The sequence below is a fragment of the Hyphopichia burtonii genome (genome assembly GCF_001661395.1).
Source record: "Hyphopichia burtonii NRRL Y-1933 unplaced genomic scaffold HYPBUscaffold_6, whole genome shotgun sequence".
In the NCBI taxonomy this organism is placed as follows: domain Eukaryota; kingdom Fungi; phylum Ascomycota; class Pichiomycetes; order Serinales; family Debaryomycetaceae; genus Hyphopichia; species Hyphopichia burtonii.
In genome coordinates this window covers 931,027-957,575 of record NW_017963733.1, presented here as the reverse complement: position 1 = coordinate 957,575, position 26,549 = coordinate 931,027, and the positions used below count along the sequence as shown (strand labels likewise).

The following is a 26,549-nucleotide window of genomic DNA, read 5'->3' as shown; positions in this document are numbered from 1 at the left end:
TCATCATCTGTTGTTTCATCAGCTTTACCATCATCTAGTGAAGATCTTTACTCTAGATTCTCCTCATCTGTTGTTTCATCAGCCTTACCATCATCCAGCGAAGCTCCTCACTCTAGATTCTCATCATCTGTTGCTTCATCAGCTTTACCATCATCTAGTGAAGATCTTTACTCTAGATTCTCGTCGTCTGTTGCTTCATCATCTGTTGTCGCATCAGCTTTGCCTTCATCTAGTGAAGATCTTTACTCTAGATTCTCATCATCTGTTGTTCCATCAGCCTTACCATCATCCAGCGAAGCTCCTCACTCTAGATTCTCATCATCTATTGCTTCATCATCTGTTGTCGCATCAGCTTTGCCATCATCTAGTGAAAATCCTTACTCCAGATTCTCGTCTTCTGCTGTTTCGTCAACTTTAGCATCGTCTTGTCAAGGTCTTTACTCGAGATTCTCGTTTGCTGTTGTATCGGCATCTGTTGTTTCTTCTAGTTTACCATCATCTAGTGGGAAAGGAAATCGCAAAGAGTCTTCGTTTACGGCTTCTATGTCGGTTACGTCTTTAGCATCTGTGCTCCCGGATGAGGCTACTAAAGTTGTCGGCAGCACGGATTCTATGGTATCTTCTGCACCGGTTAGTTCAATCCATTCTCCTTCTAGTGTTAGGAAAGTATCGGGAACTGGTCATAAGTTCCCTGCTTCATCAATCTCCCAAACTGCAAGTTTTACCTCTATGGATTTAACCAAAGGTGTTTCATCTACTATATACGGTTCATTGACTACTGTTGCTTCATTTACTAGAGCCAGCGTTTCTGTCACTGGCTCTCCATCTTCCTCAGTATCTGCTTCCTTTGCTAGTGAAGCTACTGGCGCCTCAGCTACCCGAGGCACCAGAACGAATGTTGTTTCTCCCGATGTATCCACTTTGACTAGATCCACTTCTCTCTTAGCATCGTCCAGTGGCACTTCAGCCCCTGATGTTACAAGTATGACTATCGCTCAAACCACTGCGTCTCTTGAAAGTTCAAGTGCGTTTTCTTCTAGCATTAGGAAACTTATTTCAAGTACTTCAGTACCAGAGTCTTTGTCATCATCATTAATAAGCCCTGACTCGGGCAATTCCCCGAGCCCAGAAGGCTTAGACAATGGACCTGAATCTAACTCAGGCGAAGGATCTAACTCTATTAACAACTTCGGAAATAGCTCGAATGATGAGTCTGAACCTGGATACAACTCTAATGATGGATCGACCTCTGGAGATGAAATTGGTGGTTTAGAATCGTCAATCCCGGAAGCTGATAATAGCCTAGGTGGTAATGCTGCTGACTCAAATGAAGCATCAACTAGAGATGCTGATTCTCAAGTCACAGGTATTTCCCAGTCAGTTGCAGCTGCTTATACCAAATTTGACAGTACTACATTAACCATTTCAACTTCTAAGTCTCCAAATATGGCTTCTTATTCTGTAATCAGTTATGATGGTGGTGTAACAATCCAAATTCCTACAATTCTCAGTGCTTTGGCTTTATTTTTGAGTATTTTCCTCTAATGAAGTCCTGATGATTTACCTTTTCTTTCTGTCACGTTTTTGTTATTCGATCTGTCGAATATTTTCGGTTTATTTTATTATACCCTAAGTTTTTGGGTTTTCATAATAAAAGCTATTTTTTTCACCTTTTTTTGCTTTCTTTTTCACGTCCAAATCATTTTTTCACTGCATTATATTAATGCTTATAGATCTATAGAATATGATAAAAAATTAATAATATCTACCGACGTAGTTTTCTACACGTTTGTTTGCAATTATCATCAAGTACTAGGTTGTTAAAGCTCAACGACATGCTTTTACGGCGTAGCTCAAAAACCCGAAGCAGTTCGAAGCTCACAAGCCAACTCGTTTTTAGTTATCTGAAACACCTTGGAAGTAGGGCTTGAGTATACCAAGTATTTGATAAACAACATTTATATCGCTTTATAGATGTACGCTAAATACCATTCGAGAATTTTTAAGCAACCATGGCCAATTATCTCTGGAGTTTTATAGTAAAACTACATTTTAGATTTGTAATATTGATATTGCAGCCACAGCCCTTGTAATAAAGATAAACCAAAATAAAAATATTAAATTCGCACCCAACCTCAGTTTTGACTACGGGTTTGGGTTTTATGAATCCACAGTCCGTTGTTATAAGACCATTCGTATATGGCTATGTACGTTAAAGGGTACTCCCTAAACGGCAACGGAACATTGAACCGTCTCTGAAATTTTATAAAAGCGAAATGAATTTCCCTCAAAATCATTTCCAACTAAATTATACTTCTCCATATACTGAATATGGCTCCAGTTACTGCTGCTAGTATAGTTCCTCGAGAACATGATAATGAAATCGACCAAACAGTTCGTAAGTTAGTTTCTTTGAAACCGCTTGGCCATGGTTCTTCTAATAATGCACCTAAGGCTGGAACTGCAAAAGAATGGGTAGAAAAATTACCTGGTTCAACTCGTAGAAGATTTCAGAAACACGGAATCGATTTATCAAAAGGATACCCAATTATTCCAAATCCAGAAGATATCCCAACTTATGTTGATGAAGCATTTGAAATAAGAAATACAGATTATCCCTTCGAGGATCGTGCTAAATTTGCCGATCCAAAAAAAGAGGCTCTATTCAAGGCTGCAAAAGAAGTTAAGCATTTAACCAAATTTGTTGGAACTGAACTTGTTGGCTTACAGCTTTCTGAATTGACCGACAAACAAAGAGACGAATTAGCGTTGTTGGTTGCCGAAAGAGTTGTTGTCTTTTTTAAAGATCAAGATATCTCGCCTCAAAAACAATTGGAAATTGGTCGATATTGGGGACAAATTGAAAGACACCCTCAAGCCCCTTACGTTCCTTTAAGCGAAAATATCACTGAAGATTCAACTGAAGATTTGGCTAAAGGTAGTGGTATCACAACTGTATGGAGAAAATTCTTCGAGGAATACTATGGCTTTAATAATGGTTTCAAAAATCGACAATATTCTTTCCATACGGATGTTGTTCATGAACGTAATCCAGCCTCTTATACCTCCTTAACAATAGACGCTTTCCCTAAATACGACGGTGACACTATATGGGCTTCTGGATATGGAGCTTACGATAAGCTTCTGCCAGCCTTTCAAGCTTTTTTAGACGGTAAAACTGCAATATTTAGGTCAGCTCATACTTACCTTGATCGAGAAAACCCTTTAAGAGGACCAAAATATATCGAAAGAGAACATCCTTTGGTTTTCACTCATCCTGTTACCGGATGGAAGTCACTCTATGTCAACCGTTCAATGACCGTCAGGATTGTGGGTTTAGAACCTGACGAATCTAAAACTATTTTGGAATTCCTTTTCAATGTTTACGAGAAAAATTTGGATATTCAGGTAAGATTTCATTGGCAGCCAAACGTTGAAGGTCTGCAAACTACCGCTATATGGGATAACCGTATTTCTCAACACGTAATCATCCCTTTTGATGAACATGATGAGACTGAAAAAAGACATGGAACAAGAGTTATTACTTTAGGTCCAGTCAAATTCGATCCGAATTCAAAATCTCAACGTGAAAGCCTTGAACTTTCATCAAATTAGCTTTGAAATCCAGATGAGTCTCTCCATTACTCAACCTTTATTTAAACAAATATTTTAAATTATGATTAGCTATGTTTTTAAGTATGTGTAAGATTAAATTTTTCATAAGAGCTTTTAGCTACGGTGGATTATAAGAAGCTACTCTTTGAACGTGTGCCTTTTATTTCTTTTTTAAAAAAACATACATTACCTAATTTTCAAAGGAAGTCCATAAACTATAGGCGCAGACCCATTCAAGTACTTTAAGGTACATTCATCACGGGACGCAGAAACTGCCTCAGAGATGCTAAAGTCAGTCCTAGAGGAACTAAGCAACCCCCATTTTTCAAATACTGACGAGCTGAACGAGTCAATATCTTTATCAGTTACATCCCAGAGATTTACCAATATCATCGGCGATCCGCAAATAAGCCAATCGTAAACGTTACCATTTGGTTCGAGGAATCCGTTTGAATGAAGCTTGCCGGAGGAACAACCAACCAAAAGACTAGGTGGTAGTTTCTGTGAGGGGGATGAATTGACTGTTTTCAATAATGATGATGGTCTGACATATTGCTCGCAGCCGCCGTGTCCTAAATAGACAAAAAGATCACTGGTCAATAATCCTTCAACGAAATTCTCTTCTTGTGGCTTTACTCCAAACATTCCATAACTATTATCAATTGATTGAAATAAGGGTTTAAATTTATTTTCTGTACGGGTGAGATCACCTCCAGGATTGATCAAGTAAAATAACTCATTCTTGTTTTCTGAATAAACTTTCAAGCTCTTTTTAGATTTCAACAATTGAATTGTCGAAGAGATGGATGGCATTCTTGACACAGATCGATCTCTCATACATTCGAGTGATTCCCAGGGAAAGAAGTTGCATTTGAAACTTGGGACCAATACAATGTGCTCTTCTTTGTCAGACATTTGACAAGCCCTAATTGCTTCTTTGGTACTGGAGTATGATTTTAAAAGTTCTAGCAAAGATGATCTCAATTGATCAATATTAACCAAATCAAATATGTTAATCTGGTGATGATAATTATTTGTCTCCAAAACAAAGTGTATAAGGTCATCCAAGTCTGGTGAGGCAAATTCACAAAAATCATCTATATCTTGAGCAAGGTTATAAAAAAAGTATGCCACCGTTGAACCAATCTCGAAAGAATTTATAGAGGCAACTGAAAGAGTATCCTGCCATATATTGTTTAACTCCCTTATGAAATTTGTAAAAATCTCATTTTCTGACATATCGTTCGTAGTAAAGATTCCTCTAAATCCTCCAATCCAATGTTTATCAACTATATCCAACATGTTTTTCAAGTTCATATCCAAGCCGAATCTCAATTTCCACCATTTTCTGCGATCCTCTTTAGTTTTTATTTGGGAAGTTGTGGAGAATTTCGTTGATAATGCACTTTGTTCTATGAGCGTCTTAAATTCAACTTCTAAGTCTCCAAAGGAAAAGTTTATATTCTTGAAATTTCTTGAATTGAATCTCAGCAATGGAAGTCTCAAGAAAAATGGGATTGAAGAAGAGGAGGTAACTTTTGATATTAAAAGATCACCATTCAATGGACAGATATCTAAGGTGATCACCGACCAATTCTTAGGTAAAAAGCTAATTAATTCTGAAATAAACACATCGGCAGATTCATCTATGTTATCTGTTTCGATAGGGAGGGGACAAAATTTAGGTAAAAGTTCATTAGTTCCTATAATTGCTTCCGCATCCATAGCATATGCCCGCTTGTCATTTGAAAAAGGATATTGTCGTGGTAGGTCCTGTAAATAAAGTAATGTTCGGGTTAAATGAGAGGTAGAAGAAGGTTTTAACTCTCTAATTAACGACAAATGCGATAAGCAAAGAGATAGGCACTTACCAAAATCATGCAACTCATGATTATCAAGGAACTTCAAGTAACCGCGTTGTGCTGATTTGAATAATATCAGCTTTGTTTGTATTAGTTTATCGACTATAGTTGATACTGTATCGGAATCAGCTTTTGTACCAAACTTTGTAGACATGCATGGAATTGACGATGGAGTGTCCAAAAAGGTGGACATAAGAGGTAAAGATGATAATAGCAGCTGACAGATAAATAGCTCTCTTTTTACTTTCATCAAAATTTTGATAACTGACCTATGTTTATCTTCTGAAACATCCTCGTCCAAAAACTCAATTTGACCTTTACCCTTTAAGGAAAGTAAATATGCTGAATCTAATACTGGAAACTTCGTCACAGAAAGGTATGCTAAGGAGGATTTGAGAGAATCGTTATGTAACAACTTAGTTAAATCGGACAAATTCCATGAGTCCAATGTGTCATTCAGTACAGCCAGATTTCCGGTGAGTTCTTTATACATAATGTTTAGTTGAGCTTCCGGAGCTTTCAAATAGTTTTCATTGAGAAGCTGAATGTTGGAAGAAGCCTTCTTCAACTCAATCGAAGCATCTTCAAATTCGTGAATTATAATTTGATTCTTTGCAGCAAAATAATTATTAATGCATTTTGAAAAAGGAGCAGATATGGAAGAATTCAAATTTGTTATTTCTCCAATATAGTAAGAAAAATCTCTGGTGATTCCCAAATGCTTCATCACACATAGTATTAGTTCATAACATTGAAATAACAAATCCGCAGCTTTCCACTTCATGTGATTATAAAAATCTTTTGGAATATTATTGGGAAGCTTTTTGACGACGGAATGAAGGATTTTTAATGTCATTTTACAGCCAATGAATGATTCAATGTATTGGTTTGATTGAATTAGGAGATTACAAGTAGAAATGTGGAGTTTTGCAAGCAAAATCATATTGATGAAACGATTCTCTATGGTGATACCAGGAACATGTTCTTTTAAGTTGAATTCGGATTTGCTTTCCAAAAATTTAGTTATTGATTTAAATCTTTGGACACTTTGTTCGTGATTATTCATCAAAATGGAGCAATTAATTTGGAGAAGCTTCCAGTGGACAATATCTTGATTTGATATTTTAGTTAATTTTCTGTCGTTAGTTGTATAGTTTGATAAGTATTTCAATAGGGTACCTGATGCTCTTAAATATTCCTGCGCTTGATCTATAAGCCCTAATCTTAAGCTAGCGTCACAGGATTCAATGTCCAAAAAAAGCTTAACTCTTTGAAACCAAACTCCTTCAAAATTTCTGTTAGCTTTATAGAAATCGCAGAATTCAATTAATTCATCATACATTTGGTTGAAGTTCAAGAAAGCAACGAAAGATTTCAATATTTCAAATTCATAATCTCTGTAGAGTAAAACCTCACTTTCAGCAGATACTTCTAGCCATTTTTTGAATAAACCAACACAGATATAAATTTCACTAGTTTTGAATGAGGTTGAGTGAACCAATTTTTGTAGTTCAATTCCACCTTTAAAGAGTAATACTTGAGTGTCGGGACCACGAACATCTGACATCTCATACTGAACACCATTTAAAATATAATAATGATAATTGCAAATAATTGTTGCATCTAATTGGGACAAATATAAATCTCTAGCTAGTTCATTAATTATAAGAGTCTTCTGTGATACGCTATTAGACTTCTCCAAAAATTGACAAATTTTTATAAACAATACTGCCTTCATATTGTCTGATAACAAACTAGAATTTCCTATAAGATAAACCAGACAAGATTTATCAGATACCAAGCATTTTACTATTAATTGGATGATCAATGGCATATCAAATAAATTAACAGCTGAAACAACTTTTTCGTTAGGAACATTTTTAGCCTTTTCATATATAGAAAGGAAAGTTGAAATGATAACACAACAATCTTTTGGTTTATTATCATCATTCAAAATATTAAGGATTTTTTCAAGTTTGTTTTGAAGGATCGATAAATTTTCATCAGTCTGAGTTTCTTTGCCATATGTATAAATGAAGACTTCATATTCGAAAGATTTTTCCCAGTAATCAAAAGAGTGGTTTCTTTTACCTAAATTGAAGTATAGATGAGAAAGATTACGTACTCTTTTTAAATCTCCAAATTTTGCAAAAACCAAATACTGATAGTTCAAAAATTTTGAAATAAGAGGGAATGAATCTTTTTCAAAAGAATCGATAGAGTTTCTAATGAAAATGGTTATTGGATCGAGAACTTGTAAATGCTGTTTGGAAATCGATTCCAATTCCAAAAAGCCTTGAGTAATAAAGTCAATGATTAAGGAGTAGTAAGTAGTGGCAAAATCACTATGATATTGTGTAATTCTTTCGTTCAGGGATTTGAAAGAAGATAAGAAATAAGAATCCTTGAATAGCGACGGTGAAGGAGGGAATGACAAGAGGGCAGTCGAGAGTTGCCTCATTGTATTAATGTTGGGTCGAGAGGAAGCAGTCTCTATAGTGTCTATTAAATTGATGGAAGATGGAAGAGTATCTTGAGAATTTAATAAATCATCAAGTCTCTTAGCCATACTGGAGTCTTTTGAAACCAATTGAAGGTTTTTTATAAATGTGATGGTAAAATGGTTTAGTTCAATCTTTTCAAGTAAATTTAAAGAAATCTCTTGTTGACTTATGCATTGTAGTTCTATTAATTTTATTTCAAAAGCTGAAAGCGACGTCTTCAATTCTATATTATCTATTTTTGTTTTGAGAAAGGTAAGAGTTTTAATAAACCCTGAAATGATTTTCAATTGATTTTGAAAATGTTTTTCTTTTTTGCCCACATTTTCAGTATAACAATGCTTCATCCATTTACTAAATTCGCCAGAAGAATCTAAAGCTGATGCTATCTTGATGAAAAGGGAGAAATTCAATACCGGGTGTTTATTTTGAGAAATCACCTTAAGATTAGCAATGATATACTGAAGCCATGATTGAAATGCCAAAAAATAATATGCAATAATTATGCTGACGAGTTGAGGATCATCTTCAAAGTTTGAAGATTTTGGAATGCATGACAATACAAAAGTATCTCTGATTTCAATATCGGCATCTATACCAACAAGCTTACGAAGGATCCTGCTTACGCTACTTATTTGGCCTAGCGCCAGCTCAAACTTCTTCGTCCCAATCAAATCAATGATGTAAACCTGGTGTTTCTTTATTGTTCGAAAGATTTCTTCTCTATCATTGAGCAGACTATAAATGCAATTGAATGCCATAGGTGCCAACTCGAGAACTTGCTCCTGCGAATACTTCTTCACCGACTTCTGACCCCAGCTCAACTCTATGAACGTCGACGCGTATGTTATACAATCACTCTTGGAAAGCACCTTAAGCTGTAGGTTTTTTCTATTGGAAGGTTGAAGGACCTTTGGCGCCTCTTGCTGCCATGTCTCGAATACCTGTTTGAGCACTGAATAATCCGGCAACGAGTCCAGCATTCTCCTATTCCTCTCTTCAAAAGTTTCTTTAAAGCAGCAGATATATATCTAATTACCAGTAGAGCTTTCTGATCATGGGGTTGTTTTTGTTTATTTTATTTTGTTTTTGCAAAATAGTTCCTGCACACAGGTTTTTTTCGTTTTTGTTTTTGATTTGTTAGTGAAGTTAATTCAAATACGAAAACGGTGCTGAAATAGCAGCTTTGGCAGCTTGAATTAGAGGATAGAGATCCGAAGATACTTGGAATTAATACAGGGAAGTCTGACGTTGTTTGTAGAGTGTTTTTGTCTATTTTTACCCAGGTTTTTGGCAATTTTGTATGATTTGTGCTCGAAATTGCAGTCAATTTGAAGACGAGTAAAAGTAACCTCTTATAAACAGCCAAGCAGCTTTTTACAAGTACACTAACAGCTAAACATGTATACTGCTCGTCATATCACCTCCAGTCCTGACTAATGGGAAGAGAGAATGTATTTATAATGGGGTATAAGGTGTACGGAGGTTTTATCATTGCAACCGTTTTTTTTTTTTTTCAAATGAAAAAACTCCAAAAAACCTTAGAAAGACGTCAAAAAGTCGAAACTTGAAGGATATTCTAAGCATATAGCAAGACGTATCGGTCCAAGTAAGTACAGGAAGACAATGTTTGGTAAAAAGAATATACTTAGTACCAGATTGATACACCATAAACAGTTCTGGCAACTGAAAAGATTGAATTCGACACAATTCCAAGATGAGTTCAAGGTAACCATGTCTCGGATATGTTCACCGGCCATGATACTTACGGCAGGCTGCGAGCCAAAGAAAGGATTGAATAGCCTTCACGGAATGACGTTATCATCGGTGTGCTCACTTTCTGTGTATCCAAATCCTTTGCTTCAATTCAACCTACATCTACCTTCGTATACTTCAAAATCTTTACATGAAAACGACGGATATTTGGCACTCCATATGCTACCTCCAAGCCCTAAAGCTGCTTTGTTAGGTAGGACATTTGCTAGTGGAATTAAGAGAGATCCAAGGCACTTTGATACAAAACCAAAAGTTAATGATGACGGTTCAATATTTCACGAGATGACAACCCCATTTACCAAAATTGATAGTAATGACTTCATAATGCATAAAGTGAATGAGGAAGTTGAAATACCGATATTGAAGGAGCTGGAAAGAGTGTTTGTATGCAATAAGAAACAAGTTTTCGAGGTCGACAACCATGAAATATGGGTTGTTAATGTTCTACAAATATTAAATCCGAATGCTAAATATTCTCAACAAACATCAAAAACTGGAGGTTTGTTATATTACGATCGAGGATTCCATAAAGTTGGTGCTTCCTTAAGGGATTAGACTTGCATTTACATTATCATGGGCATTTCTTGTAAATAAATAGACGTATGTACATTCATATATATATATCTATAGATATAAGTATTAAAATCATGAAATTTTTATTCATTTTTAACAGACTCTTCAAATTCCTTTCGAATATCAGTAGTTGCTTGAATGATCTTAGGTAAGGTATTCTCAAATTTTTCTTCAATTTTTTTACTTCGTTTATTAATTTTACCCAAAACTCCATTTTTTTTCAATAATTTAATTTCTGAATTAATTTTGTTAATCTCTTCAATCCTTAAATTTTCTTTATTCTTAAGTTTTTTATTCTTCATTATAATCAGTTGCAATTCCAAATCAATAGCTTTTAGTTGATTTTTCATCTCGCCAATTTTGGAATCGTATTCATTGATGAATGCTTCTAAGACTTTGATTTCATCAATGTATTTAGATTCTTCAATTTTGAATTGATGAACCAGGTCATTTTTAAAATTGCTTGAATTATTTAGTTCGGAAGTTAATGAAGCAATTTCTTCTTCAATGTGTAAAACCCAATGTTGTAAACCTTTTAATTTTCCTTGACTTCTATTTGAATGATTTGATTGTTTTGTATTGTACTTATCAATTTTATTTTTCAAATTATCAATATCTTTTTTCAAATCAGAGTTTTTTTTATTTTCATCTTTCTTAGTCTTTTTGAATTTAGATTTTAAATTATTCAAATTATCAATAGCTGAGATTAAACTTGATTGTAAAGTCATCAAAGAGGTAATCTCCGGTGACTTATTTAAAACAGTTTGACTACTCCCGCTAATTGTATTAACCAAAGAATGTGACAAGAAGTTGAGTGATTCTGATTCCGTTTTATAATATATATCAATTTCGTATTGAAATAAAGGAGTTAAACCATAAATACAAATATAAGAACATTCGTTTTCTGTTTCCTCATTCATTGAATCATAAATTTCAACGTATGGCCAAGAAACACCATTGACAATAATTTCGAATCCAATTGACTTTGAATAAACTAATCTAAATTTCTCTAAATCCAAAGCTTGGAAAATAACTTTAGTATCATCAATTAATATGGTTGAGAATTTAATTAATTCTAAATTATTTAAATTTTGATTGAAAAATTTTCCTCCATTATTCTTAAATTTAGTTGATTCACCAGCGAACAAACTTGGATTCTTAAACATAATTTTAGCAGAAGCTAAAAGTGACCAAAATGGTTGAACCGAAATAACACTTACTAAATCTTTATCAACAATCATAGTGGAAGGATTAGAATTCAATCTTTTTTGACTTGAATTAGAATTATCAATTAAATTTGTAAATTTATTATTATTAGTATATTTTAAATTTAAAAAATTTGATACTTTATTGGTAAAAGGCATAACACAAAAAGTTTCAAAATTATTAGCAGCAACAGAAGTTAATTTATTAATTTTAAAACTGGTTAAATTTGATTTTGAAATTTTAGGATTTACATTAATTTCATAAATATCATTTGCCAGGGTAGTTGATATTAAATCATTTTGTTCAACATTAACGATGATTGGATCATTACTTGAATCGGCTGGATGATTTATAATATTTGATGAATTTGCTTTATTACGGAAATCTAAGGGAACATTAGGAGTTAAACTTGATAAATGATCTAAAGTTTTCGAATAATCTTTCAAAACAATGATTTTGTTTAGTAAAGGAGTGAAGGTTAAACTTATAACATGGATACATAATAACCAATAGAAATTATTAATCAAAAAGGAACATTTACGTAAAATTGTTGAAAGATAATGGATTGATGGATCTGATAATTGTAGGTATTTCACTGAAAGATAAAGGATAAATTTATTCATGAAATTTGATGAAGATTGATTTAAAGAATGATTATGAGTGATATGAAAAGGGGAACTAATTTTATTTAGAATCCCATGGTTAAAATGAATTGATGAATCGTACAAGTCGTTATTAAGGTTTGAAGAAAAATTTGAAGAAGAAGAATTTGAAAGGTAAGATTGGAAAATGATGAATAAGTTGTGAGCCAATTTTTTCAAATAGATGAAATCAAATGATACAATCCATTCTTGGATGATATAATTGATATAAACTACTGAAATGAAGCAAATGATTGAATTCAAGATGTGAGTACTGAAATAATTATTTTCATGATTCGTTTTGGGAAGATTTGTCAATTTTTTCATTCCTTGTTGGTTGATTTGTTGATTTGAAGGAGAAGGAAGTGACTGTGATTGCGATTGTGATTGTGGTTGTGATTGTCCATTATTTATAGTTGTTGTTGTAGTGGTGGTGGTCAAACCAGACGAAGATGTCGATGTTATTGAAGTGATTGTAGTTGAACTGGACGAGCTTGCTCCAATCAATTCCAGAGCCATGATAGATTTGGCTAAAATGATTAAGTATTGAAAGAATTTCTTTGGGAAAACATAATGGAAAACTCCCAAAATCAAAGTATGAATACTTGAGCTTTTCAAGAAAAACAGAATCAACTTGCTCTTATAATTTGAGTTTGTATTATGTTCATTAAATAAGTTTAAGGAGGAGTCTCTTAACAAAAGGTGTTTAGCAATGAGACGACCACCAAATGAACGTGACGAACCAGAAAGTATATACGTAGTAAGAATAATACAGGATAAGATTTCTGGTAATGCCAAAAGTACAAAGATCAAGGCAATGATGTCCCTTATGGAGGAAGGCGGAAGGATGGTGGTTGATGAAATGGTTTGATGAGGATGATGCAAATGATGCGATTGATCCGGATAACTGTTTTCAAAAGATTGGTTTTTGCCGTCACCAGAGTTCAATGATGAATTCGATGATGTTGTAGAAGACGTCGAGTCCAAAGAAGAGCTTCTCTGCTTCAGTCCCGATCTCAATCTGTTCCCGTTTAAACTTCTTGAGTTAAGATTCGTATTTGCATTCGTACTTGCATTTGTATAACCATTGCCAACACCATTCCCACTCCCGATTCCATTCCCATTCGAGCGATGAGGGTGATGGGGATGACTTTTCATTTGTTCCGCTGGAGATTCACCCTTCAACAAAACACCTGGAACGTACACCTTTTTGTAAAGAAATGAAGCAATAGGAAAATTTTCTGAATTTTCTAACGTTCTCAGTTTTTCTGTCTTTGACATTTTTGTATTGTGATGGATTTTTTTTTTTTTTTCAGTTTTTTTTTTCGTTTTTTTCAGTTTTTTTTTTTTCTCTTTTGCATGGGGTTTTTCTTCAGTACTAAAATTTCATTAAACTCCATTGATTTCGGCTCCTGTGCTTGTATCACTAGCTGCTGGACGATGTGGGAGTCAACACAGCGAGACTTCAGGTCCATCGACCACGTAGAAGTCCGGAAAACCGGTTGAACTGGTTTGTGATTTTGGCGATGGCATGCACTCAAGCACACGACTGATCTTACAGGGTTCTGCTCACGATGTATAGACACCGGTATCGATATTGGGACGTAGCCATATATGTGAGAAGATATAGAAGGAAATATATGAGAAGTGCTGTAAAACGGGGGAAAAATGGGCAAAAGATAATTATAGAACAGGGGGGCTTATCTATCATGGTATCCCTAGATGGGACACCAGGTAGCTAAATACAAGGTAACAATGAAACATAAGGGCAGAGTAAGCCGGGAAGTCATGAAGTGGGACGACACCACGCCTTGTCACCCAATTTCAATGGATAAGAGTATAAATACAGGGACAATTTGTAGAGGATGAGAGCAAAGGTATTGCAAGTAATGAAAGTATTAGCGTTATTGTTAACGATCTCCGTAGTGAGTGCCAGAATTAAAAGAGACGGGGCCGGGGGCCAGAGAACCAATCCCAACCAAAACTCGAACCCCGACTCGAATCAAGTATCCCATTCATCATCATCATCATCATCAACGGCCACGTCTGACTCGGAAGAAGTTCTGGTTATTGAATTTGAAAATTTAGGATTTACAGGAACTTATAATCAAGTGGAAAAATTCAGTGATTTATATAGCGATGAATGCTCATGTGAAGTGAGTAGTGATAAAGTAACGTTTTCTGGAACCAATGCACCATTGAATGAAGAATTGAGTGTACATTTCCGGGGACCATTAGTATTGAATCGTTTTGCTTATTATGTTTCTGATAATTACGAGTATAATAATAACGATTCATCTTCATGGGAAAGATTGGCTTATTATGATGCATCTCTGCAAACTAGGGAAAACGTTACGTTTTTAACTAAAGCCGGTAGGAATTCAAGCTGCCTTGGGAAAGCATTGACGTACGCCGATTCCGATGGGGTCAGCGAAGCTGATGGGTCGACCACCCTAGCAGAAGACACCCTTATTGATTCAAATGAGGAATATGTGATCATGTCAAACGTTAGTTGCGGTAGTTCTAAACTCAGTGGAGATTGTGGGTACTATCGAGAAGGAATTCCTGCTTTCCATGGACATTATGGAACCATCAAGATGTTTCTATTTGAGTTTCGAATGCCGCAAGAAACAAAGATTAAAAAAGGTGATGTAAGTAATTGGAACATGCCAGCAATTTGGCTATTACATGCATCTATTCCTAGAACCTCACAGTATCCATCTAATACCAATTGTTCGTGTTGGTCAAGTGGATGTGGAGAGTTTGATATTTTCGAGATTTTGAATAATACTGAATCAACTCATTTATATTCAACCATTCATGATTATCAAGGTACTGGATATATTGAAACCGGATTGGCTGCCTATGGACACATGGAAAGAGACTTGAATAACACCATGGTGGGAGGAGTTGCCTTCGACAACTCGGGTAATGCAATAGTATGGTTATCCAATCTGACTTTTTTCAATCAAACCATTAGTGCTAGTGATGTTAATTCTTGGATAAATAAAGCTGGCAATTCTGTCACTGATGAATTGAAAAGTGTGTCTAATTCTATCACGAAAAATAGTTTAGCCCCTAAGACGGACAACAGCTATTTCACTTGTTTCTTAGTAATGCTTGCTAGTTTATTAATCCTTTAAATCTACGTTCTGTTTTTCCTCCGTCTTTGTAAGTATATAAGCACATCAACTTATTTCGCAACCAGCCCTCAAACAACCCAAACACCAGTGATTTTGTACTTGATTAGAACAATACCATAATAACATGAGCCTAACTCACATATATTACTTGCTTATACTAGCGATGTGCATGCTTGTAGAAAAGGAGTTTTTCCTCCTTATTCGAACATCCTAGCAGTATTCCATTTCCTATTTCACTAGTCCAACTATTTCGTTTAGTCTGATAACTTAGTAAACCAATTAAACTTTATCTCAATAGTTTGTTTTTAATTGTTTCAGTAATTGACCTTCCGGGAAAGTGCTTTAGCTTTCCATAATAGAATATAACAAAATTGGCTTGGATGTCACAGCAATCCTTATTTCCTAAATGAAACACGATTTGCTAATTTTGATATGACAAACATGCACAGAACATTAGCTAAACCTACTTGCCCTAAGACAAATCATAAATGTAAGTTCTTCCACACGGGTATTCGGGTCAACTTACCACCGGGTTAACCCATTGGCCGGTGGGAGGCAGTGAGCTGCTTCAATGCCCTTTGGGCCTCGATATTGATCTCGTCTCCCCTACCAAGTGTCTACACTGTATAATCCATAGGAAACATGCTGGTATAACCCTAATGAATGGCTAATGAATACCCCGGGAATATTCTATGAATAGCATGAATCTATTGTTACAAGGTGCCTTTCCTTGTGAAGATCTGAAATTTTGCTAATAGTGCAGCAAAACCTCACTAACAAAGAAAAGTCACCACAAAAAATTCTGGAAAGGGATGCAAAATCTGAGCCTATTCCCAATGCAGGGACCTCATCAAGCACTCATCAGCACCATCAGAAGGGATCATGAAGGTATCAGGGTGTGTAGCAGGTATCCAGGCATTCGTCAAGGGAATGCCCGGGGGATTTACCAAGGTGTCAAGGTATCCATGTATTGGGGCGATGAGGTTTCATGGTATTTTGATACTCTGGTTCGCTACCTCAAGACCAGGACCTCGTTGGTACTTATTGTAAAGATCAGTTGCTGCCAATCTTTTCGTTATCTTGGCCCCTAATGAAGTAATGGAGTTGGTGAACTCTGATTATTTTTTAATAGAACCCTATTGTTTGAAGAAGGCCCTTCACTGGAAAAATAATAGAACAACAGAAGAACAACACAACTAACTGAGCAATAGCTTGTCGCACCATCCAATCCGGTCCTTTTTCTACATCTTTCCAGCTTTATTTTTTTCCAATTAGAATATGAACAATAATCGTGTGTTTTAACTTAAATGGTTTCATGGCTCGCAATAATTTTTTTTTTTGTTTTTTGGTGCAATTTCGCTAGATTTCCTACTGGTTTCGTGTTTAACCTATGACTGGTTTACATCTTTAGAGTCTATTGTCGAAGCACATTACTGAGCCTTTGGATTCAGTCTCTGCTACGTACATTTGCTATTCTCTTTTCTTTTCCTTGCCTCAAATCATGGGCTATTCTTACTTTTTTGTCTTTTCTTTTTCTTTTAAACTATATTTATTTAGGGTTATCATACTTCTTTGTAGGGAATTGTTCAATATAAAGACTCGACGGTTCGTCTGCCTTCTCCGTCCTCGAGTCTTAGATTGTTATAAAAGTCTTTCAATTCTTAATTAATTTCTTTCTTTCTTTCTTTTTTTTTTTTTTTATAGATCAATATCAAGAATGTTATTTAGTAAAACAGTCTTGACTTCGTTGATTGCGTCTTCCGTGTTAGCAGGTCCCGTTAGTAAGAAGATTGAAGAGATCCCGGTTCCCTTGGGTGCTCCAATTGTTGCCAAAAGAGATATCAACTTAGATCCCCAAGTTTATAAACTTTCAAACTCTCTTCAAAATGCTCTTTCTGCTTTAGGTAGTCTTGGAACTCCAGGCTCTGCCAAAGGTTCTGAATCTTCAGGATCAGAGCCTTCTGCCTCGGCTGGCCAATCCCAATCTGCTGCCTCAGTTACTGGTGCCGCCAACAATAGCCTGAAAGGTGCCGCTACTAGTGGTCTGATCGATTTAGGTTCCTGGACAACTTCGATCAAATCAGTTAGCACTTCTGATCCAACTGTTGATCCAGGTGATGTTTATGAAACTTTAACATCTCAATTATTAGGTGATTTTTGGAATTCTGATCTGTCGAATTTCAATCTTAATTGTGATAATACAGATACTCCAGTAGTTTGGAATGTTGCCGTTGCTGGTAAAGCAGTTAGTGATGGTGGGAATAGAGATCAAATTAAAAAAGTAATGAACGCTTTGAGTCAATATAAATCAAATGACGCCGATGGTTATTCTGCTTCTACCGGTAAAGATAATGATATTTATATTGATGATGATGCTCAAGTATTATGGGTATTTATCGATGCTTATAAAAATTCAATTTTTGATGGCTTAAATAAAGCCAGAAGCTTAATGTCGTACATTGAAAGTTATAAAGATAAAAAAAACGGAGGGGTTTTATGGAGTGTTAATGGAGATTATATTGCCTCGATCTCAACCTTAGAAGCAGGACTCGCAGCTGCTAGATTGTTTGAAGTTACTTACAACAATGATTATTTAGATTTTGCTAAATACTGTACTACTTGGACATTAGAAAATTTATTAGATACAAATGATAAGTTCATTTATGATGGTATAAGTGGGGACTCCGGCACTTTAAATAAAGGTAAATTAACATATACCATTGGTGTTGCTATTTCTACTTTAACTATCTTACAAAAACATGATGGTTCTCAAAATTGGAAATCTTATGCTGTTGAATTAGCAGTTAGATTCATGGGAGGTGGTCAATTGAACACTCAATTCTTCTCCGATGGTCATATCAACGATCAAATCAGATACTCCCACTTATTATTTGTTGGTTTGGTTGATTTGATCGAAGATTCAAACCCAAGTGGTTCTTATGAGCAAAGTGCTTATTCTGCCATTAAGAATTTGGTCGTTAGAGAAGCAAGGTACTTATACGATAAGCATAAAGACGGTGCCATCAGTAAAAAATGCACTGACGTTACTGATTTACTCGATTTTGGTAGTTTAACTCAAATTTTCTATCAAGCTAGCAGAGTTGCTAGCGAAATTTAGAGCAAATACTTTAAAAGTTTATTCTACTCGGTTATTCAACTCTTCTCTTTTTCGGTTTCACGTTGTTTTCTTTTTATATATCGATCATGCGCTGGATGCATGAGCTCTTCTAATAAACAAGCCTGGGTCTTTTAGAATTGAAGTAAAACGTAATTTTTGCATCACTTTTTTTTTGTTCCATCTTTTTTTTTTTGCATCTTTTAACCAGCACCTGTTTTCTGTGCAACAATGCTCAGACACATGGTTGAATACTAACGGTGCAGTTAGGGGAATACAATAATTCGTCAAAATTTACAAGGAGTCATTATTATTCATTAAAAGAGATAAAAGCTAATTAAGATCACAAAGTTTGATTCAGCGATCAATTCGCGTATTCTGATTATAATCACATAAGCTGATGATGAAATAACAAAGATCAGTGTTTTTTGTGAACGGTAGGAAAAAACTAGTATTCTGGGGGCAATCTATTAGATCACCTAACTGAATATGTGGTTTCCCATCAACGTATTCGATATTTGTTATATAATTAGGTTTACTAACGGGGTATTCAATTATTAATCCATTAATTTGACTTTCATCGTCAGTCACCGGCTCTATTTGGGCATTGGCCATTAGTTTGTTAATCCAATACTTCAATTCGTCTTGTACTGAGTCGGAAAAACTTGATGTCATTATTGGTTTACGCAGACTTGACGTATTAAAAGAGTCAAATCTAAATCTTTCTGGTAAATATTGTCGATGGGATTGCTTTTTAATTACATTTTGTACTAATTGGCGATTATTTGGAATGTGTCCAATATTCGAATTTAAACATTCTCTTCTAGAAATTTGCTCAGTTATTGGTTGAATAAATGGTAAAATATACCATTTTTTATCTTTTTGCAGAATCTGAGGATCAAGATCAGCCTTATTGGGTTGTACTTCAATTGGTATTAACGTATTCAATGTAGCCGAAGTAGTGGTATTCTCAACAATCTGCAGTAACCCGAGAGCAAATGGATTCCCTTCCAAGCCCTTGGGATCATAGTACTCGGTGGGGTTGTTCTGGTACAAGTTAGAAGCATGACTTCTTTCTATAGTAAGCCATTTCGAAGGATTCTTGAAAAGGGGGTGTTTCCAATAGCTTTTAACCATTCTTCTCGGCGACTCAATTCACAAAGAGGAGTGCAAGGGGAGGGGCCAACTTGGGAATTACCTGATTTGCCAACTCGGATCTTCTCGATACCTTTCAGCAGCAGGAGTTGGTATCTTTCATTAACTTTTTAGGGTAATTGAGAATTTTTCAGTGAGCCTTTGGTGCACGCACACTCCGCACTATCAAACTGATTCATTTTTGTTACAGCTCTCAATTAAACTTCCTATTTAGGCAGTGTGATTTGAATGTGAAGAATTTGCAACAGCTTGGGTTGTTAAGAGACATTAGAATTAGCAAGCTTGAATGCATCATTCATACTCATTGGATGCTTGCAAGTCAGCGTTGGCGTTTCGTGATTGTATTGTATCGGCATCAAATTAAGGTTGCGTCTGTAAAGTTTGAATTTTCCTTAACAACAAACTCTTATAGGAAGTCATCTTATTATGTCGAGACCTTATTCTTATTACCTTATCGGTACTTTTCAGTTGGAGATAATTTTTTCACATCAGAATCGTTCCTTTAAGGTAATTTTCGATCTGTGTCGAAACATCTTCTGAAATATATATATATATATATATTTAGATTTGCCCGTAGTGATCAAGCTGATGATTTCTTCTCCATATACCAAATAATATGAATTTGAAGAGTTTGATATTAGTGGCTATTGCTACTAATCAGTTGGTGGACGCATTACCTCTAGATAAAAGAGTTATAGTTACCGTTACCAGAATAATGCATACTACTACTGTCATAGATGACCCAGTTAATGCAGCTGCAACATCCACTGCTACTGCAAATGCTCTTGGATATAATGAGGACGCACAAGCCCAATCAGCTACTACACAAGCAGCTACTACACAAGCAGCTACTACACAAGCAGCTACTACACAAGCAGCTACTACACAAGCAGCAAGTCTGAGTAGCGGATCTTCAGGTCGAGGCTGGAGAGACATTCTTTCTTCACTCTTTGGCTTAAACGATTCGTCTTCACAAGCACAAACCACTTCACAGGCACAAGCTACTGGAAATTCCCAGTTTGCAACTGCTTCAGATTATCAAATTTCCCAAACTTCAACTCAGGCCTCAACCCCAACCTCTACCCAAGCTATATTCTCATCTGCCACTGACACTGGGGCCCAAGACATATACCAACCTTCATCATCTTCCCAAGGGACTTATACCGCTTCCAGTGCATCGTTCGATCAATCAGATTCAACTTCTACTTCATTTTCCTCAAGTAAACTTTTAAGTGACGTAAGCTCAGGATTTAGCGATACTACAAATGAGATCTGGCAAAGATTTTGGCTGTCTTCTGAAAATGCCTTTAATAGTAATGATGATATTTGTGGAGGTGCTTCTTATGACGAACCTTCCCTTTGGAACCAAGCAGTTATTGGTCGTGCTAGTGTTTTATTACAAGATAATTCCAAAATTGGATCAATTATAAATAATATAAATGATTATCAGAACAGTCAATTGAAAGTATTTTCAGCTTCAACTGCAAAAAATACCGATATTTATACTGACGATAATGCTCAAATAGCTTGGGTCTTCATTGATGCTTATCAACAAACTCAAAATCAACAATACCTCGAAGCTGCTAAATATATCATGAATTTCCTTCAAAATCAAACCATTAATGGTGGTGTGATCTGGCAATACCAAGCTGATTATATTGCATCTATTTCTACGGTGGAAGCTGCATTAGCTGCGGTAAGATTACATGAAATAACAAATGACGATTCATTAATTGAATATGCACAAAAAAATATGGATTTCATGTTCCAATATTTACAAGACCCAAGTGATAAATTATTTTATGATGGTTTAAGTCAATCTGATTATAGTGATGTTAATAAGGGGAAATTATCTTATACCGTTGGATGTGCTTTAAGTACTTTAGCATATTTATATAAAGACACTGGTAATAGTTATTATAAGAATCAAGCAACCGAATTAGCAGATGCTGCAACCAATAAAAATGGTGCATTTTATGATGGTAATGGTCTTTGGAATAATCAATTACAATATGAACATTTGCTTTTCATGGGATTCAGTGATATAATAAACCTGGATTCAGATTTTGAATCATATACTTCCGAAGTTCTAAGACAGGCTAATTATATTTATAATTATTTACAAGATCCAAATGATTTAAATATGTATTTTGGACTGATTGATTCAAGTACTCAATCAATGTTTTCAAGATATAGTAAAGCATATACTGGGGGTGGTGATAGTTTTAGTGGTGACAATAATTATTGTCCTGGATCAAGTACTAAAATTAAAAAGTCCTTCATGGATAATGCTTCAATTGCTCAAATACTATACGCTACTCTGAAACTTTGAATTGCATTCTATAGAATTTTTTACAAAATAATACCCTTTTATAATAAAAATGTATAAAAATTTTATTTGATCATTCACGTAATATATATAACGATTACAAAAGTTGAGCAGTATGGAATTTTGAACCAGCGTAAATATATTTACCTGGACCACCTAATTCTTCTTCAATTCTCAAGATTTGATTCAATTTAGCCAATCTTTCAGATCTAGCAGGAGCACCGGTTTTGATTTGACCAGTTCTTAAACCAACAACCAAATCGGCAATGAAGGTATCTTCGGTTTCCCCAGATCTGTGAGAAACCATAACCCCCCAATCATCGCTGAAAGAAAGTTTGGCAGCATTGATTGATTCGGTTAAAGTACCAATTTGGTTAACTTTTAATAACAAGGCATTAGCAGCCTTCTTTTCGATAGCCTTTTTGATGAAAATTGGATTGGTGACAGTTAAATCATCACCAACAATTTGAATTTTATTAGATAATTTTGGATATAATTTAACCCAAGCATCCCAGTCATCTTCAGCAAAAGGATCTTCGATAGAAACAATTGGGTATTTTTCAATCAACAGTTCATATTCAGTAGCCAATTGTTCACCAGTTAACCATTTAGATTTATCAGAATTTGGATTTTTAAAGTCTAAATCATATTTACCATCTTTGTAAAATTCTGAAGATGCAACATCAAGAGCAATACTAACGGAACCTTTATAGCCAGCTTGATCAATTGCATCAACAATCAAATCAAGAGCTTCTTCTGCAGTTTCAATATTTGGAGCAACCCCACCTTCGTCACCAACATTACCGGCAGATTGACCATATTTTTTTTTAGCCAAACCTTTCAAAGCATGGTAAACTTCAGAACCAACTCTTAAAGCTTCGGAAAAGCTATCGAATCCAGTTGGAACAATCATGAATTCTTGGAAAGCCAAAGAACCACCAGCATGAGATCCACCATTCAAGACATTTTGGAAAGGAACTGGCAAAACATAAGGTTCTTGCTTAGAACCAGAAATAGAAGCAATATATTTATATAATGGAACCTTTTTGGCAGCAGCACCGGCTTTAGCAGCAGCTAAAGAAACCCCTAAAAGAGCATTAGCCCCCAATTTTTGTTTATTTGGAGTACCATCTAAATCTAATAAGAATTGATCAATTTTTCCTTGATCAGTTACATCAATACCTGATTTGATTAATGCAGGGGCAATAATATCATTAACGTTAGCAACGGCCTTAGTGACCCCTTTACCTAACCATTTTGATTTATCCCCATCTCTCAATTCAATTGCTTCTGAAGCACCAGTGGAAGCCCCCGATGGAACAATACTTCTGAATAAACCATCTTCAGTGGTTAAATCAACTTCTACAGTTGGATTACCACGAGAATCGTAGACATAACGGGCATGAACTTTTTCAATTGGCATTTTCAATCAAACTAAAATAATATATTATTATCTATTATAACTGAAATTAGTTTAATCGATTTAAAGGATTACCGAGTATATTTATATAATTTGGGAAAGGGGAAAGTTTGATTGCTGTAGTTGGAAATTTGCACGTTATCCACAATTTTTTTCGGTTTTCTGCACTTTCAAAGCTTTCCTTTCAAGACCAAATGGTTCTCGTCGTGCAATGCTACTACAATTGCATCGGTTTTCTAAACAATTCCATTTTCTTCTACATAATCTTTGTTCATTTCAAGCCAATTGACGAATCAAATTCTGGTAATAACCCCAAGGTTGCAACCTTTTTTTCGAGCCCCGGAACTGGCCAGCATCCCGTAGACCGAATCTGCCAGAAACACCCCGGAACTTTTCTGGAGGGTTGGCCGTCGGTCACGTGACCAGCCGTTACTTCCCTTGTTCCGTCAACGGTTGATCTTATTGCAAAAGGTGTTTGATAGATAAGTATATGAGTATATGGATAAGTATACGTATAAGTATACGTATAAGCATATACGTATATACTTATATATGCATATATGAATATAAGAAAGACATAAGAAAGATGGGGACGATATCGGGCTTTATAGTAGTATAAGTATGCATGTTAAATATAGACAAGGCTTATTCGGGCGGATCAGAAGGATGAAAAGATAATATTTGAACCACATGAAAAGAACAACCACCAGTGATGAAATATTGGGAGATTAAGCTAGTGGTGGTGTTGATAGTATACTTCTGCATCACCCAGTTGGGAGAAGGTGGTAAACCACCAAAGTTGTATATAGAACCCAGTAGAGAGAACTGCCGATATAATGAAACAGCGTACGTTCAATACGCTACCAATAAAGAATATTTGAATTTGGCCATGATGAATTTCATCAATTTACGTGAATCCAATACCCAAGTGGCCAACTTGGTTGTATTATTCAATAAAGAATTGAATATCGGGAAATTCAAACCAAATGCAGAAAAATATAATATCACCATGAATGGAGTTGACCTATTGCAAAGAACAAAACTGAATCAACCAGAATGGGACGACTCATTTACAAAGTTGTATATTTTCAATCTTACCCAGTACTCGGAGATTGTTTATTTTGATTCGGATTCACTCTTGATCAATGCCACCACGAACAAACACGAATTGGTATATCATCCCACCAATCTAGACGAACTCTTTGGACTCCAAGTTGATATTGCAATGCCCCGAGCATACTGGATACAACCCTCGTCCCAGGACCTCTACCAGGCCAAATTAGACAATCGGGCCAATTTCTTTGCTTCTCATGTCATTTACGCCCGACCAAACCCCAGAATTTTCAATGAAATAATGCGTTATGTGAATAACCCTTGGCTGTGGAGCTGGAACCACCGAAACCGCTTGTTCCGCCCCGATGACTACGATATGGAAATCATTAACCGGTACCTCGATGACCAATGGAAATTAAATGGTCTTAAAATCGGTTTACTAAACCACTCAGTCTACGGAGTGCTTTCTGGAGAATTCAAACAGCTGGACCACTCCCGGTACTTCTCCTCCAGTCCGTCCAGTACTCGGTGGAACTCTGGTGAAATACTACAAAAAATCAAGCTAATTCACTTTTCCAATGCCCCCATCCCCAAACCGTGGCTATTGCACCCGGACGAAATGGGCCCCTGGATCTCCTGCAACCCTGCCAGCGGCAGTCTTGTCCTCGTCGACTGTGACCTCCTCCACCACTGGACCTGGATCCACCGGGCGTTCTTCTCTCTCCAGCAAAAGCACTGGATTAAATAGTTGCAAACCGGAGCACGTGATACAATAAACACCCGTAAATACACAAACACCCCCATACACCACACGTTTCATCTCTTTGTAAAAAAAAGGCTTGCAAAACCCTCGTTCTGTTTCAGGTAATAATTGATTTGTTTTGATTTCCAGTGGGTCGATTCATTAATTATTCAATTTGGTCGATTTGTTCAGTTTGTTCTAGTTATAAACCGGGAAATTTCATTGGTTGCCAACTTATCAGGTTTGGATGTCAAGTTTACCGTGGGAAAGGCGTCAAAGAGGTAAATAAACAATTTGAGAAGAACAACAAAATCTAAAATTAAAAATCATACAAAATCAAGCAGATCTAAAAAAAACGAAGAAAAAAGTTATTACTTTTCGTTACTGAAAGACCACATCACAAATTTTTATATTATAAGTATATTATAAGTATAACATCAGTATAACGTCAGTATAACGTCAGTCTAACGTCAGTCTAACGTCAGTATAACGTCAGTATAACATCAGTATAATCATTTATTATTGACAAGATGGAGCATATAACAGCGTTTACGCCATCTACTCTTATTTATAAGAGAGATGATGATATGCCAACTATTTCATCCAGTTCAGAAAGTGTTTCTACACCACCGATTTCCGTACCACCAAATGATAATAATCCATATATTATCAGAGAAGTCAATCCTAATGGGACCGTTTTCATTGCATTTGGGGCTATTGTGGGAGCCATGCTTATTGCGTTTGTATTATTTTATTTAATTAAATCAATTAAAGCCTCATCATTAGCTAAGAAATCATTAGCTGGTGATAAAAAAATTTTTGAAAAATATCAAAGTAATAATAATACAGCTTACGGTATAACTCCAACCTCAACCAGTAATTTAAATATGAATAGTGAATATCAACTGTCAGTGGCTAAATTACCCCTTTTATCCCAACACCAAACTTCAAATATGGGCGGTGGTTCTCAAGTTGGCGATACTTCAACCATTTATGCGAGTGAAACGGGTCATGCTACTTCAAAACATGATTTAACTAAAATGTTCATTTCGCCAACTGCCGAAGTAATGACCCATAAAAGAGTTCGTTCTTCTCATTATGGTGGTGGGTCCACTTCCAACTTGTCTCTTTTAGGTGGTTCTACTTCCAATTTAGCTAATCCATCCCCAGCTACAAATAGACACTCTCAATTATATCCAAGTTTATATATTAATAATGATACTAACAATAGTGAGTACTCATTAAATGCTGCATCCCAACCACAAAACGCTCCTACTTCTCCTTCTAATCAAGGTTTGGCAGTCCCAAGATCAAATAGAAAAACCATTCCTTCAATGTATTTGGATGATTTGATTGATGATGATAAACATTAATTTTCTAATACACATTTTATGTTACCCACTCTGTAGATTTCGCAC

The 26,549-nt window shown here is 35.6% G+C and overlaps 14 protein-coding genes across 14 annotated transcripts in view; 10 read left to right on the top strand and 4 right to left on the bottom strand.

The window, feature by feature from the left end:
• The window catches only part of HYPBUDRAFT_223972 (uncharacterized protein), a 4,382-nt gene extending 3,994 nt beyond the window's left edge, over nt 1-388 (top strand). The window contains exons 2-3 of the mRNA XM_020223109.1: nt 1-129; nt 218-388. The exon at nt 1-129 is cut by the window's left edge and continues 2 nt beyond it. Of these exons, the coding sequence (XP_020075327.1) occupies nt 1-129; nt 218-233 (145 nt within the window). The 3' untranslated portion in view covers nt 234-388. The remainder of the gene's footprint in view (nt 130-217) is intronic.
• Nucleotides 155-1,570, top strand: HYPBUDRAFT_153701 (uncharacterized protein). The gene has a single exon (XM_020221681.1). It carries the CDS (start codon nt 544-546, stop codon nt 1,543-1,545), a length of 1,002 nt encoding a protein of 333 aa, XP_020075326.1. The 5' UTR covers nt 155-543; the 3' UTR covers nt 1,546-1,570.
• Nucleotides 1,571-2,073: 503 nt separating this feature from the next.
• On the top strand, nt 2,074-3,671 carry HYPBUDRAFT_153700 (TauD/TfdA dioxygenase family protein). Its single transcript, XM_020221680.1, has one exon. It carries the CDS (start codon nt 2,332-2,334, stop codon nt 3,613-3,615), a length of 1,284 nt encoding a protein of 427 aa, XP_020075325.1. The 5' UTR covers nt 2,074-2,331; the 3' UTR covers nt 3,616-3,671.
• A 130-nt stretch (nt 3,672-3,801) lies between these two features.
• Nucleotides 3,802-8,961, bottom strand: ESP1 (separase; the record flags this gene model as incomplete). The annotated part of the gene is made up of 1 exon (XM_020223668.1): nt 3,802-8,961. The coding sequence occupies one exon, from the start codon at nt 8,959-8,961 to the stop codon at nt 3,802-3,804; it is 5,160 nt and encodes a 1,719-aa protein (XP_020075324.1).
• Nucleotides 8,962-9,568: 607 nt separating this feature from the next.
• On the top strand, nt 9,569-10,341 carry HYPBUDRAFT_153699 (uncharacterized protein). Its single transcript, XM_020221679.1, has one exon. It carries the CDS (start codon nt 9,605-9,607, stop codon nt 10,307-10,309), a length of 705 nt encoding a protein of 234 aa, XP_020075323.1. The 5' UTR covers nt 9,569-9,604; the 3' UTR covers nt 10,310-10,341.
• Nucleotides 10,342-10,410: 69 nt separating this feature from the next.
• Nucleotides 10,411-13,332, bottom strand: EMC9 (Emc9p; the record flags this gene model as incomplete). Its single annotated transcript, XM_020218854.1, has 1 exon — nt 10,411-13,332. One exon carries the CDS (start codon nt 13,330-13,332, stop codon nt 10,411-10,413), a length of 2,922 nt encoding a protein of 973 aa, XP_020075322.1.
• A 597-nt stretch (nt 13,333-13,929) lies between these two features.
• Nucleotides 13,930-15,317, top strand: PGA52 (Pga52p; the record flags this gene model as incomplete). The annotated part of the gene is made up of 2 exons (XM_020222356.1): nt 13,930-14,011; nt 14,236-15,317. The coding sequence occupies 2 exons, from the start codon at nt 13,930-13,932 to the stop codon at nt 15,315-15,317; spliced, it is 1,164 nt and encodes a 387-aa protein (XP_020075321.1).
• Nucleotides 15,318-16,985: 1,668 nt separating this feature from the next.
• HYPBUDRAFT_153696 (Six-hairpin glycosidase) lies at nt 16,986-18,562 on the top strand. The gene has a single exon (XM_020221678.1). It carries the CDS (start codon nt 17,035-17,037, stop codon nt 18,433-18,435), a length of 1,401 nt encoding a protein of 466 aa, XP_020075320.1. The 5' UTR covers nt 16,986-17,034; the 3' UTR covers nt 18,436-18,562.
• Nucleotides 18,563-18,752: 190 nt separating this feature from the next.
• Nucleotides 18,753-19,682, bottom strand: HYPBUDRAFT_153695 (uncharacterized protein). The gene has a single exon (XM_020221677.1). The coding sequence runs from the start codon at nt 19,567-19,569 to the stop codon at nt 18,790-18,792; it is 780 nt and encodes a 259-aa protein (XP_020075319.1). The 5' UTR covers nt 19,570-19,682; the 3' UTR covers nt 18,753-18,789.
• Nucleotides 19,683-20,785: 1,103 nt separating this feature from the next.
• HYPBUDRAFT_89226 (Six-hairpin glycosidase) lies at nt 20,786-21,901 on the top strand (the record flags this gene model as incomplete). The annotated part of the gene is made up of 1 exon (XM_020223840.1): nt 20,786-21,901. A coding segment is annotated over one exon (1,116 nt), but the record flags the coding sequence as incomplete, so codon positions are not given.
• A 49-nt stretch (nt 21,902-21,950) lies between these two features.
• Nucleotides 21,951-23,416, bottom strand: HYPBUDRAFT_153694 (enolase). Its single transcript, XM_020221676.1, has one exon. It carries the CDS (start codon nt 23,337-23,339, stop codon nt 22,014-22,016), a length of 1,326 nt encoding a protein of 441 aa, XP_020075317.1. The 5' UTR covers nt 23,340-23,416; the 3' UTR covers nt 21,951-22,013.
• On the top strand, nt 23,412-23,880 carry HYPBUDRAFT_153693 (uncharacterized protein). The gene has a single exon (XM_020221675.1). The coding sequence runs from the start codon at nt 23,531-23,533 to the stop codon at nt 23,756-23,758; it is 228 nt and encodes a 75-aa protein (XP_020075316.1). The 5' UTR covers nt 23,412-23,530; the 3' UTR covers nt 23,759-23,880.
• Nucleotides 23,881-24,048: 168 nt separating this feature from the next.
• Nucleotides 24,049-25,137, top strand: HYPBUDRAFT_150000 (glucose N-acetyltransferase; the record flags this gene model as incomplete). Its single annotated transcript, XM_020220243.1, has 1 exon — nt 24,049-25,137. The coding sequence occupies one exon, from the start codon at nt 24,049-24,051 to the stop codon at nt 25,135-25,137; it is 1,089 nt and encodes a 362-aa protein (XP_020075315.1).
• Nucleotides 25,138-25,718: 581 nt separating this feature from the next.
• On the top strand, nt 25,719-26,504 carry HYPBUDRAFT_111949 (uncharacterized protein; the record flags this gene model as incomplete). The annotated part of the gene is made up of 1 exon (XM_020218866.1): nt 25,719-26,504. One exon carries the CDS (start codon nt 25,719-25,721, stop codon nt 26,502-26,504), a length of 786 nt encoding a protein of 261 aa, XP_020075314.1.
• Nucleotides 26,505-26,549: the final 45 nt, after the last annotated feature.

Coding starts and splice junctions, on each gene's coding strand:
- HYPBUDRAFT_153701 (XM_020221681.1), top strand. CDS start 544: ATGTCGGTTACGTCTTTAGCATCTGTGCTCCCGGATGAGGCTACTAAA.
- HYPBUDRAFT_153700 (XM_020221680.1), top strand. CDS start 2,332: ATGGCTCCAGTTACTGCTGCTAGTATAGTTCCTCGAGAACATGATAAT.
- HYPBUDRAFT_153699 (XM_020221679.1), top strand. CDS start 9,605: ATGTTTGGTAAAAAGAATATACTTAGTACCAGATTGATACACCATAAA.
- HYPBUDRAFT_153696 (XM_020221678.1), top strand. CDS start 17,035: ATGTTATTTAGTAAAACAGTCTTGACTTCGTTGATTGCGTCTTCCGTG.
- HYPBUDRAFT_153695 (XM_020221677.1), bottom strand. CDS start 19,569: ATGGTTAAAAGCTATTGGAAACACCCCCTTTTCAAGAATCCTTCGAAA.
- HYPBUDRAFT_153694 (XM_020221676.1), bottom strand. CDS start 23,339: ATGCCAATTGAAAAAGTTCATGCCCGTTATGTCTACGATTCTCGTGGT.
- HYPBUDRAFT_153693 (XM_020221675.1), top strand. CDS start 23,531: ATGGTTCTCGTCGTGCAATGCTACTACAATTGCATCGGTTTTCTAAAC.